Source organism: Capsicum annuum, chromosome 10, assembly GCF_002878395.1.
Source record: "Capsicum annuum cultivar UCD-10X-F1 chromosome 10, UCD10Xv1.1, whole genome shotgun sequence".
In the NCBI taxonomy this organism is placed as follows: Eukaryota; Viridiplantae; Streptophyta; class Magnoliopsida; order Solanales; family Solanaceae; genus Capsicum; species Capsicum annuum.
Window position 1 is genome coordinate 205,476,348 of NC_061120.1, and position 14,139 is coordinate 205,490,486.

The 14,139-nt window shown below is 37.4% G+C and overlaps 1 protein-coding gene across 1 annotated transcript; it reads right to left on the bottom strand.

Moving 5' to 3' along the window:
• Nucleotides 1–2,355: 2,355 nt before the first annotated feature.
• Nucleotides 2,356–4,802, bottom strand: LOC124887879. Its single transcript, XM_047397799.1, has 2 exons — nt 4,620–4,802; nt 2,356–2,880 (listed from the first exon to the last, which is right to left on the bottom strand). The coding sequence occupies exons 1-2, from the start codon at nt 4,800–4,802 to the stop codon at nt 2,356–2,358; spliced, it is 708 nt and encodes a 235-aa protein (XP_047253755.1).
• Nucleotides 4,803–14,139: the final 9,337 nt, after the last annotated feature.

A 14,139-nucleotide genomic window follows, 5' to 3' on the forward strand; every position in this document is an offset into this window, starting at 1 on the left:
CATAGGTCCCACAACCCTAGTTGTGGGTTTTAGTTCCACATGAGAAAGAAAGAGATAGCAACAATTATATTCAACATTCAAAGTAATCAAACTTACAAAAGATGAAGTCTGAAGTTGATTCTCTTCCTAGTTCAAGAGAAAATTCCCACAACCAAATCAAAGAGTTAAAAATTTAATTCTAAGTTAAGACCCCCTAAAGAGAAGTGACTTCACCTTTGGAATAAGTTCAAGATACTGAATGAAGCCGTAAAAGCCACTATTTATATCCGTACTTTAAGAAAAATTCCAAATTAAAAATTCATCTTTTTCTCCTTTAGCTGACAACATATCTGATAGCTTATCATAAAGCTGATAGCTTATCAGAGAATATCATCAGGCCTTCTTCAGTGTGACGCCACTGTGGCAGCTTATCAGAAGTCTGACGACTTATCAGAAGTTGTCGTCAGAAATATTTCAATTTCCTTGTGTTCTGCTTCAGTATGAAGACATGTTTGATGGCTTATCAGAGATCTAATAGCTTATCAAACATATATCGATTTTGTTGTTCTCTGCCGCAATGTGACGACATGTCTGATGGCTTATCAGAGATTTGACAGCTTATCAGACCACGTCGTTAGGTGAAGTTTCAAAACTCAATTATTTTCACGAAAAATCATTCTTCTTAATGTAGCTTTCATATATTTTCATGCATCCTGACTTTCCTACAAAATCACATGAAATATAATAAAAAACAATAGTAGTTACTTAAGAACTTGCAATTATTTCCAGTTAAAAGTCTTAAATGTGCTAATAGAAGGCTAGCACATCAACACCCTCAATGTAAAACCATTGCTTGTCCTCAAGCAACTACATAACACCACACTACGATGCTTAACCAAGAGAAACATAAGATACCTACGACAGTTGATTGTCAATTTTAGCTCAAAACATATTACCCTTTCCAATTTCAATCACCTTCAAACCCAACTATATGAAGATCAATAATGTGATCGAAAGGAATCAATATATAGCATCAAATTAGTAACAATAGCCATGCGTATGTACAAGTTATACTACCCAAACCAGTAAGCAGCTAGCAATGCAACCGATGTGCCCTTACAACAAAGAAGTCCCTCTTCACTCATATATAAAACCAAGCACATAAATGCAGGACGTTCAAAGACACTCACTCTCAGAAAGAAGTTCCAGTCAATGAATGCCAAATACTATAAGCTTGCCCTTATTTTCATAACCGAGGCTTTCAGACAGTTAAGCTAGGATCACTATAGGACTTTTCTTCAGCTTGTAATGTAGGCTTGGGGCTGGTATGATACACAAGGATATTTAAAGTGACTAAGCCTCCTTGGCACTACACTATTTTTGGGGTCTCACTTAACAACCTTTAAGTTATTACTCCCTTTCTTTATTAAAGTAAATTCAGGCTGGATGTCGGTCCTTTAGTTTTTCATTTTCTTTTTTTAACAATTTTTCTTTTCTTATTCTTTTTTTACCATACCCAGCCTTGCATTTTTATTTTACCCTCCTTCATACTCCTGTTACATTACGCACCCCTATGATAGCCACCCTCTACTTAGGTGATTTACCTAAGTCAAAGTGCACAATGTCCAAGGAGGACCAAGGCCAAAACAGGTTCATTGTGATACAGGTAGAAAAGTGATAGGTATAATAAAAAAAATAGGCATTCAGGTTCAAAATCAGGATCAAGGGATATTATTCAAACATGGAAGATCATTTAGGCTAAAAGTGGACTAATATCAAAAATGGCCTATGATCCTTTGCTAACCACTCTCCTACAACCAAGGCAAGACCAACCAGGCAAGTTCTGGATTTAACACACAACGAGAACTAAGTAGTATCTCACAAACACATGGTACAAAGGTACATCACAAGCTACTACTTGTCTGGTTCATAGAATTGTTAGAAATGATTATCATGTCCCTAATACCAATGCCATAACAAGATTACAGCAGTCAACTGTCCTAGATACTTATTTTTTTCTCAATTAACCACAACACATCACAAAACAAAACACAATACGCCTAAACATGCCGACTCTATTAGGCACAAGACTCTGGGGAAAAGAGGCATGGAAATAAAAACCCCAAGAGGACATCAACACCCAAAAATAGTCTCACCCTTAACTTAAAATCATGCGTTGTCCCCAATGCATCAAACCAAAACAAGAGAGTTAGAAACATACCTGTGGCACCATAGGTTCAAAGATATGATGTCAATCACGTAAAATAAATTCAAAAAACAAAATACCTTGGGTTACCTCCCAAGCAGTGCCTGATTTAATGTCGCAGCACGACTCAATTGTCTTGACTACTCAGAATTCATCAAGATACCTTGTTGCTACCTCTTTACTTCTTTTGGTGGATCAAGAAAGTGCTTCATCCCTAGTTCTGCTGGTGTGTCTCTCCCATCTTCATAGAATACATCAATAATCGAGAAGACACTTATCTCCTTTTTCTGTCTCATGGATTGATGCACTTCAAAACTTACTTCTTTCCCGTTAAGCCTAAATTTTAGCTCATTCAGCTCTATGTCAACTAATACTCTCTTAGTTGCTAAGAATGGCCTGCCCAAAATTATGGGCACTTCAAAGTCTACTTCGCAATCAAGGATCAAAAAGTTAGCAGGGAATATAAAGTCGGCCAAATTTACAAGTACATCATGTAGAACACCAATTGTCCACTTTACAGATCTATCCTCCATAACTAGACTCATGTTTGTGGGAGTAGGATCCCCCAAACCCTGTTTCTTGAACACAACAAGTGGCATCAGGTTTATATTGGCTCCCAAATCACATAGAGCTTTTGTAAAATCCAGGGACCCAATAGTGCACGGGATGGTAAATGCTCCCGGGTCTGTCTTTTTCTGCACCAAAGAACTTGTGGAGATAGCACCACAATGATGAAGATTGTCCTTCGACTCATGGCTAACCTTCCATTTCTTCGTGACAAGGTCTTTCATGAACTTAGCATATCCAGGCATCTGATCAAGTGCCTCAACAATGGGGACATTGACTATCAACTATTTCAACATTGCCATGAATTTACTAAACCTTGTGTTATCAGCCTACTTCTTCAATCTCTGAGGAAAGGGAGGTGGTGGTTTTGGGAGAGTTTTCTGCACTACCTCATTTTCCTTGTCTTTCCCTTGTTCCAACTCATCACCCTACTAATGATTAGAAGAGATATTGATGCCATCTAGCTTTTCAGACTCCACTAGATTACTTTCCTCAGTCTCATAATATTTTTCAACCATAGATTGGCTCTCAGCTTTGCCCACAGAACGGCCTGTTAATATTTTACCACTTCAATTGGTAATTACCATGCAAGTACCATCATTGTGAGGGTTCTGAACTATGTCACTAGGCAACGTCCTTCTCTTCCTCTGAGTCAATGCTGCTAAAAATTGGCTCATCTACTGCTCCAACTATTTGATTGAAGTTGAGTGTGATTTTACCAACTGATTCAATGATGAAAATTCACTTTTCATTATTGTCACACCTACATTTGTGGCCTCTACTCCTTTTAGAAACTTCTCCATCATGTCCTCCATGGATATTTTGCTCGAGCCAGTAGCAGCTTTGTCTTAATTGCCAGGAGGTACATAAAGTCCACTCCTGTCATTCTTATTCTTCCAATCTCCTTGATGGTTCCAACCTTGGTTTCCTTGACCACCGGTCCGGAAACCCCCTGGTTATGCAAATAATTATCCTCTTCCTCAGTATTTTATTCAGCCCCCTTACCGTGGCACCCCATAACTTTTACTTTTTCTACATTCCCTGATAACAAATGTTTTGTGAGCAGATCCATCTAGGTTTTCATGTATTCCACATCCTGATCACACTTCTCTTCTCTCCTACACTGCTCTACTGATATTACACTAGAACCAGTATTGCTTGCTAACACAGAATCTCTGGTATGCGAAGCTCTACTTGTCTTAGTCATTCTTTCTAACATATCCATAGCCTTAGTAAAGGTAAGCTCAATAAAATATCCTCCTTTAGCATTATCCACTATTGGTTTTGTAAGTGAGTTCAAGGCTTTGTAGAATGTTTCCATCAAGTGTTCATCAGTTATCTTATGGTTTGGGCATTGAGTCAACTTCTTTCTAAACCTTGCCGAAGTCTCATGCAAAGCTTCATTAGCTAATTTTCTAAATTTTTTTATCTCATCCCTCAACTGTAACATCCTGGAGGATGGAAAGAACCTTTCTAGGGAAGCTCCTTTCAATTGCCTCTAGTTTGTTATAGAATCAGGAGTCAGCTCATTCAACCACATAGTTGTCTCTCTAAACAGAGACAGTAGGAACAATCTCAAACGAATAGCATTTTGTCCCACTCCAGGATTATCAAATGACTTAAAAATATTTATGAAATTCACCGAATATAGATTTGGATCATCACCAGGTAATCCACCAAAGAGTTCTTTCAAATTCAGTAGTTGGATTATAGTACTGGTGAGGTTAAATTTCACCCCAGGAACTAGTGGTGGTAGAATGATTGCCCCTATAGCTCCAGCTCCATCTAAATTATCCTCATCATTATCAATATCATACTACACAGGTTGGTGACCCTGCCTTGCTCTGAATGGGCGATTTCTATTTACATTTCTGTCAACTGATGCCACTATATCTTTTGCACATCGACGATTTCCCGGTCCTAACAGATCATCATCTCCTAGGTCCTCTTCATCTGGATTTGGTACCCGACCTGGGTTATCTATATTTTGTTGATTTAACTGAGCCCTAGCTAAGGTGGCTAGTCTTCCTACTTCTTGTGGGTCTGCCATTCTACCGATCAACTGAGGTTATAAATGTACTGGTAATAATGGTTTACCTGAACTTCGTGTACTTGTCATACACACTAACTATCCTATAGAGAAGAAAAAAAACAAATAAAAGTAAAACTAGGAAACTTACTATGAGTCAATTATCACAACTATACTCAATTTACAATCGTATTCCCCAACAACGACACCACAATTTGATACATCCAAATTTCAACTCTCGTACGAGAGAGCAAGTGGTCGTTGTCAAATATATAACCCAGCTAGGTTGGGGTCAAATTCCACAGGAAATATGGTGTTAATCAAGTCTTGTTGTGAATAAACTGACTAATAGGTAATGGTTTCCTTTAATTGGGGGGGGGAGAGGTTATATCAATCAAACAATTGTTATTGTTGTAACTTTCTTCAGAACTCAAAGCCAAAATTTCAATGGTTCAAATCAATAATAGGGAGAAACTAGGGTTGTGATCACTATGATTATTAATACCCATAAAATAATAACTGCAGTATTGGGATCTCGTGAATTGTGGGAAACACCAAATTATCAGTTTCAACAGTCCATCTAAGTGTTTCTCAACTTAACTAGATGTTGAACTCCCTAATTCTCTTGAACTTAGGAAAACATTCTATTCATACTGATTTTATCTTGAGTTGATCAATCTTGTTACATCAGTAATCATTAGATGAGAACTTAACCTTACCAAATCCTCATTGATAATTTGCTACCTTCATGTTATTTCTCAGTTCAAGCAAATCAACATAAGGCGTGATCTATTATTTGCAACCAATAAATAACAATCATAACAAAGGAATTATCAAGATGTCCCCATAATTACTCAAACCCTAACCAACTATTAAATCCATGGAGGAATAATCATAGGTCCCACAACCCCAGTTGTGGGCTTTAGTTCCACATGAGAAAGAAAGAGATAGCAATAATTATATTCATCATTCAAAGTAATCAAACTTACAAAAGATGAAGTCTGAAGTTGATTCTCTTCCTAGTTCAAGAGAAATTCCCACAACCAAATCAAAGAGTTGAAAATTCAATTCAATATTAAGAGCCCCCAAAGAGAAGTGACTTCGCCTTTGGAATAAGTTCAAGATACTGAATGAAACCCTAAAAGCCACTATTTATATCCGTACTTTAGGAAAAATTCAAAATTAAAAATTTAGTTTTTTGTTCTTTAGTTGACGACATGTCTGATAGCCTATCACAAAGCATATAGCTTATCAGAGAATGTCATCAAACCTTCTTCATGTGATTCTAACTGTGATGGCTTATCAAAAGTCTGACGACTTACCAGGAGTTGTCGTCAGAAATACTTCAATTTCCTTATGTTCTGCTTCAGTGTGACAATATGTCTGATAGCTTATCAGAGATCTGATATCTTATCAGACATGTCGTCAAACATGTCTCCATTTTGTTGTGCTCTGCCTCAATGTAACGACATGTCTGACGGCTTATCAGAGATGTCATAGCTTATCAGACCATGTCGTTAGGTGAAGTTTCAAAATTCAGTGATTTTCACCAAAAAGAATCCTTTTTGATGTAGCTTTCATATATTTCCATGCATCCTGACTTTCCTACAAAATCACATGAAATATAATTAAAAACAATGGTAGTTACTTAAGATCTTATAATTATTTCTAGTTAAAAGTCTTAAATGTGCTAACAGAAGGCTAGCACATTAGATAACTGTTGTTATATGCGAATTCTATCAATGACAAGTCATCCACCCAACTTCCCTTGAATTTAATCACACAAGATCTCACCATATATTCTAAAGTCTTAATGGTGCATTATGTTTGCCCATCTATCTGAGGGTGAAAAGTGGTACTAAGGTTTACCTGGGTACCTAAACCCATTTGAAAAGACCACCAAAACTACAAAGAGAATTGCGTACCTTGGTCGGATATAATAGATACTATAGCCCCATGCAAGAGAACTATTTCCTCAATGTACAACTTAGCATAATCATCTCCCGAATAATTTGTCCTCACACGTAGAAAGTGAGCTGACTTGGTTATCCTGTCTACAATCACCCAAATAGAGTCATATTAGTTTTGGGATCTCGAAAGTCCTGTAATGAAGTCCATATTGATCATCTCCCATTTCCACATAAGCAAAGCTATTTTTTCGGAAGTACTACCTGGTCTCAAATGTTTCACTCTGACTTGTTGACAATTCAAACATTTAGACACAAAGTTAGCAATATCTCTTATGATATTGTTCCACCAGTAAATAGCCTTAAGGACATGATACATTTTAGTAGAGCCTGGGTAAATAACATACCTTGAAGTGTAAGCTTCACCAAGAATTCTTTCTCGCAACCCATCTACATTCGGCACACAGATCCTACCTTGATACCTCAAAATCCCATCACCGTTAATTTCAAAAATGCCATCACCTTCTGTTAACCCACATCATTCTTAATATGCAACAAGATGGGGTCTTTAGCCTACTTTTCCTTAACTTCAGCACATAGGGAAGATTTAGCTATCTCATGAACAATTACTTCTCCATCTTCAAAATCCAGAAGTCGAACCCCTAGATTTATAAGCCGGTGAATATATTTCTCCATCTCCCTTTTTCCTTCCTCAACATGAGAAAGACTGTCCATTGATAACCTGCTGAGGGCATTGTCCACCACATTTGCATTGCCTGAATGATAATGTAGGATCATGTCATAATCCTTCAACAGTTCCAACTTCCACCTTTTCCTGATGTTCAGTCCTTTCTGTGTGAAAATATACTGCAAACTTTTGTAGTTAGTGAATATATCAACATGCACCCATAAAGATAGTGCTACTAGATTTTAAGTGCAAATACCACAACCACTAACTTTAGGTCATGGGTGGGATAATTTCACTCGTGCACCTTCAATTTCCTAGAAGCATAAGCCACCACCTTACCGTGCTACATAAGAACACACCCAAGTCTCATCTGAGATGTATCATAATACACAACAAAACCCTCTGTTCCCTCGGGAAGGGTTAAAACTAGCACAGTAGTCAACTTATCTTTCAGTTTCTCAAAGCTAAGCTCAATAGAGTCAGACCATAGGATTTTCACTTTCTTCTAAGTCAATTTAGTAAGTGGAGCAGTTATGGAAGAAAAATTCTCCACAAATCTTTTATAATACCCTACAAAACCCAAGAAGCTCTGAATATTGGTTAGAGTTATGGGTCTGGGCCATTTTCTCATTGCCTCAACCTTTTGGGGGTCAACCTTGATACCTTCGCTAGAAACAATATGCCCTATAAAAGCAATAGCACTAAGAAAAAATTCACATTTGCAAAACTTCGCATACAACTTATGATCCTTAAGGGTCTGAAGGATGATTTGGAGGTGATTGGAATGATGTTCCTCATTATTAGAATAAAACAAAATATCGTGTATAAAGACTATGACAAACAAATCTAGAAACTGGTGAAACACCTTATTCATAAGGTTCATAAAAGTTGTAGGGGCCTTAGTCAGTCTAAAGGACATAACTAAGAATTTATAATGGCCATATCAAGTTTGAAATACTGTTTTGGGAATCTCAGCTTCCCTAACCTTCAACTGATGATACCCCGAATAGAGGTCTATTTTTAAGAAATATTTGGCACCTTAGAGTTGGTAAAATAAATCATCGATTCTGGGAAGAGGGTACTTGTTCTTGATAGAAACCTTATTGAGCTGACGATAATCTATACACATATAGAGTGAACCATCTTTCTTACACACGAAAGCACCGAAGCACCCCAGGGAGAAACACTTGGATGAATAAAGCCTTTATCAATAAGGTTCTTTAACTGTTCTTTCAACTTTTTCAATTATGCATGTTCCATTCTATATCGCAGAATAAAAATAGGCTGGGTGTACGGTGAAAAGTCAATGCCAAAATCTATCTCCCTATCAGGTGGTATCCCGGGAAGGTCATTAGAAAAGACTTCCAAAAATTCATTTACTACAAGGACAAACTGAAGGGAAGGACTTTCAGTACTAGAATCTTTGACCTGAATAAAATGATAAGAACAACCCTTAGATATAAGTTTGCGGGATCTGATATAAGATATGAACTTCCGCCTAGGTGTTAAAGAATACCCCTCCCACTCTATCACTCGTTCATTCGAAATGATGAAAGTGACTTTTCAGGTTCTACAATCTATTATGGCAAACATGAATGGAGCCAATCCATTCCTAAAATGGCATCTAAGTCAATCATTTCCAGCTCTACCAGATCCACCACAGTATCACGTTTACATATTGACATAAAATAGTTTCTATACACCCTCCTAGCCATAATAGATTCACCAATGGGAGTAGAAATAGAGAAAGGCTCTAGAATATTTTCAGGCTCAAAACCAAAATTGGCTTCTACATACGGGGTCACATAAGACAAAGTAGACCCTAGGTCAAGCAACATATACACATTACAGAAAAAAATTTGTAACATACCCGTGACAACATCTGGCGAAGCCTCTGTATCTTGGAGTTTAGATAGAGTATATAACCAGTTGCGACTGCCCCCAATAGCTGAAGTAGTACCCTTGGATGGTGGTGGTGCTGTGGAGTTAGCTTGGGACCTAGCGCCCCAAATATTTCCTCTAATAGTAGGGCAATCTCTCTTGAAATAACCCATCTGGCCACAAGTACAACACACACGCTCACTATAGATACACCTTCCTGGATGGTTTTTCCCACAAGTACCGTAACGAGGATAATGCCTAAACGACTGGGCCATACCTCCTTATGACTGAGTACCCTACACTCTGGGCCCATTATTAGGATAAAAATTCTGAAATCGCCAATCAACATGAGGTCTGGGCGCAAGGGCGCTAGCCGAAGACTAAGCATTACTCCAAAACTTTTTCTTCGATGAACGATCACCCTAATTACTAGCCTGATTTTGACTATTATTCTGGTCTATAGATCTGGCCCTATTGGCCTGCCTGTCTTTCTCCCTTTTCGCTGCCATCCTTTTCTTCTACTTTTCAATTTGCTGTATATAAAAGAACAACCTGGAGAAATCCATGTCTTTATTCAGCATTGCTCCTTTGCATTTTAATACCATATCATCCGAGAGACCAGATACAAACTTTCTCATGCGAGCTCTTCTGTTACCCGCCAATTCTAGAGCATAAAGGGATAAATGGTTGAATTTCTGTGTGTACTCCTTGACACTCTTTTTTCTTGTTTCAAATTCATAAATTCTTCAGCCTTTGATTCCCTCAATTCCTGAGGAAAGAAATGATCCAGAAAAGTTTCTATAAACTCAACCCACACAGAAAGCTCAGTATCTCTACCCTTAGAATCCTCCCATTCATTATGCCACTGATTTTCCATATCTTTTAGCTGATAGGCCTCCAGTTCAAGCCCTTTAACCTCATTCACATACATAACCCTAAAACATTTCTCCAATTCATCAATGAACCCTTGGGGGTCCTCCTCAACCTTCGTACTAGTAAACATAGGTGGGTTTAGCCTCATAAATTGGCTAGCCCAAGTAATATTAGATGAACCAAACACAAACCCCATATCTTTCAATCGACAATCCTGAGAAGTCACTAACTTGGCTATCATATGCATAGACTATCGGAACTCAAAATTAGATACCTCTCTCTAGGAAAGTTAAGTATGGTTAGATATAGATCGAGGAGCCCTATGTAGACTAGTCTGAATATAAGAAACTCCCAAAGTAGCAAAAAACTCTGGAGTATGAGCTCTATTATGGGTCTGCATCCCATAGGTAGGGTGAACATTCTCAGCTTAGACGTTCTATTCGTTGGGTCGAGGGGAAGGCATGATAACTTTATGAAATACAGGAAATTATTGATTAGAGGACATTCAGACTCTATAGCACAAACTAAATCACAAAAGAAGGAAAATATTCCTAAACGCCTTGTAGCCTCCTGATTATAAGTGCGGCACACTACATACCCATAAACAGGACTATACCTGATGCAATTTCATAGATACCCTGGGATCATGAACCATGCTCTAATACCAAGTTTGTCATGACCTAAACCGGGGCCCTGGCCATGATGGGCATCTCGAACCATAATGGCCCGAGCGCCCATTTTTTTCTGGCAATCAAGCATAACATTCTAATAGTATAAATAAATGTGAAAGTATTTACATATGGAAACATGGTCAATTTCATAATTCAACTGTACAATACAAAAGAAAACTCTTAACTTTTAAAACACCTGACACCAGTCTGCGAAATCTCTAACTATTACAAAAAAAAAATCAACATCTGTCGAAAAGCAAAACTGGGAGAAGGCCCTCAGTTAGACCATAAATAAAAATAAATGGCAATGGCTTATAGACCCGACCTTCTAGAATAGGGGAGGCTCACCAACTGCAAATCTCAGACACACCAATCTACTGCTTAGCGGGACCCCAAGACTGAGCCTTAGATCCTGATATATAGGTGGTCAATAAAATTATACTGGTATGTAAAACAATCCAAAATAGCATTTTTACTACACAATATAGATGAGAGCATTTTGTAAAACATTACATATAAGTTAAGTAAATCACATGGGCAAAATTTAGGATTTTCAAATGCTTTCTTGCAATCATGACTTAATACTTTATTATTCTTTAGAGCTAGTTGATGCACCTTACAATTTGTAATCCTATGGACTATATGGGATCCTCCCTTGACTCGGTAGCCAAGCCCCCAATCAAAGTGTGCCACAAGGATTGGATTTTTCATAAGATGGTACACCCCTTACAAGTATACCGTGGCATCACCCTTACATGACGTCCACATTATCCTATTTTTAGGATAATATCCCTATCGGCAATTACGGTTTTCAACGATGACCCCTTACACTCAAACGCCTTCTTCGGGTAATCAACTAACTCTCGTAAGCCCATCTTTTAGTTCTTTGAAAACATGCTTTGTACTTTCAAAACATTCATTACTCATTCTGTTAAGGGCATGTCATCACTGAGTATCGTCATACCTTGACTTGCAAGTCATTCATATCGTATCAAATTCACAACCCATCTCATTTAGAATATACGAATGACCACCAAAAATTTATAATATCACAAGAGAGTCATCATTTGAAACCTCATGAAATCTTTATGCAATTACTCTCTTTTAACAATACATAAAAACATACGGTGGTCATGGTAATAATTCAATCATATGCAATTCTTTATTTAAATTCAATGAGTATAGTTATGGCAAGAAAACTCCCTTTCATCATGTCATAAACCATGTCAATTACAAAAACAATAAGAAACTTACTTTCAAAACACTAGTTCATGCATTTCAAATAATCCATAATACAATCAGACCATATTTTCATACAAAGAGAGGGAAGTTTGATACAAGATTAATGGTTTCCTTAGCTTTCAACGACATCATTCAAAGCCACTATGTGAAAAATCAAGCTTTGGTCGTAGGGAGGGCGCAAGATCATACTTGGAGGGGACATTTTGAGCCTACCATTGCTCAAACCCGACTGTGGAAGATTGCTTGGAGCCTTGAAGACTTAAGGACTTTCGGGTTTGGACCACCTTTGTTGGTTCACGATTTTGGTTTCCTTTATTAAGGGCATTTTGGTCACTTATACATAAGGACATTTTAGATAATTCATATTGTTTTCCAACACACCAAGGCCACCCTTGGTCATTAAAGGTAGTGTAGTCTTTTTTGCCTTCTTTTTTAATATACTATAAGTAGGACTTTTTAGGTCTTCTCTCATTAGTTATGAATGATGAATGTATGACACATTAAAATCCTCTCTCTTGAGAGTAGAAAAACTTAGAGTAGTTCTTATTTAGGGCTTGTAAAATCCACCTTAGTGTAGGGCTTGGAAAAGCTAGTATTGATCTTTACATGGAAATGGTGGATCTTGAGGTGAGTCAATTACCTTGGCGGTCACCGTAAGAGTGTGGTTTTGATTATTACATTCAATATGGGTTGGTGTTGAAATATACTTGGTTCTTAATCTTGTAATAATCTTGGTCTCACTATCTATCCTTTTCTTTCTTGTATTATTGTTGTGTTTGTTCTTGTCCTCTACTCTCGTTTGTGTTTGTTGTTGTTGGCCGAATGGTTGCTCATCTTGTTTATCATATTGTGTTGCTAATATTAGTTTGGTTTAGCTATTTTGGTATTCTTAACACCTTGTTCATCTTGTTATTGTATTATATTGTTGAATCTGAGAGTTGGTCACAAAGAGGTCCTCGGTTTCTTGAGCTTGTGGACTGATTTTGGTGTGTGTTTTGTGTTTCCCTTATGCTTATTGTATAAAAGTTATTGTTTATGCTCTCAATTAAATCTTCCAAAAAGTCAATCGAATGCACATGTATACATAGTCGTAATTCAATCCTATATAAAAGAGTTCAAAACCAACGTACACTTTTATCAAAACGAAACCATGATGCATATCATTCAAACATTATCAAGAACCCTTTTCATTATCACGATTGTATATCTTTAAATTTAGTAAAAATGTTAAAACTCATGCCCACGGGGTTTAAGGACAGTCCCAAATACCTTAAGTTATTTAGTTTGAAGAATTGAACCCTAGTCTTGACTCTTTTCTTGGAAAATCTTAGATTGAAAGGCTTGAATTCTTGCCTTGAAAGAAACCCTAAATTCTCTTGGTCTTGAGAGTAAAGAGGATTTGAGATGTTTGAAACTGATATAAAAGAAGATTAATAATGTTTAGAGTATAATTTAATTCGTGGGGAAGGATTTTGGGAAGGGAAAGTACCAAAATACCCATTTAAAAACGTCCCGTTTTAGCAGCTCAGCCCCAACTGATGGGTTGGGTGAAGAACCATCACCCTGGTGACTAACCGTTACTCTAACTACAGTTTAAGTCCAGAGGTTGAGCTTTCTGCCCGAGGTTGATGGTCAGGCTTGACGATCCGTCAATCTGGCCGTCGCACCTTGGCAGACTGATACCTTTCTGGAAAATGGGCATAACTTTTTACCTCGACATCAGATTAAGGCAAAAATGGTGATGTTGGAGGAGACACAAAGACCTTTCATTTGATATATAGTAGGACCTCTAACTCGTTATATACAATAAGTAATGGTCGATGGAAATTAACCCAAGTTGAGACGTTCACTAAAACTTGATCGATAGAAAAGTTTTGAATCGTCTTTGAGTTACGAGACCTTTATGATCTCAATTCATGAACAACTAGATTCCCACACTACATAATTTCTAAACTTACTTATATTTACATAGGAGTCATTGGCTTTTCAGACCTTTACGCATAGAAATGACGATTTACGTTCTAGCTCGAAATACGGATTGTTACAGTTACATTACAAAATATAGCCCATTGTAAATTACACTACCAAAACTGACC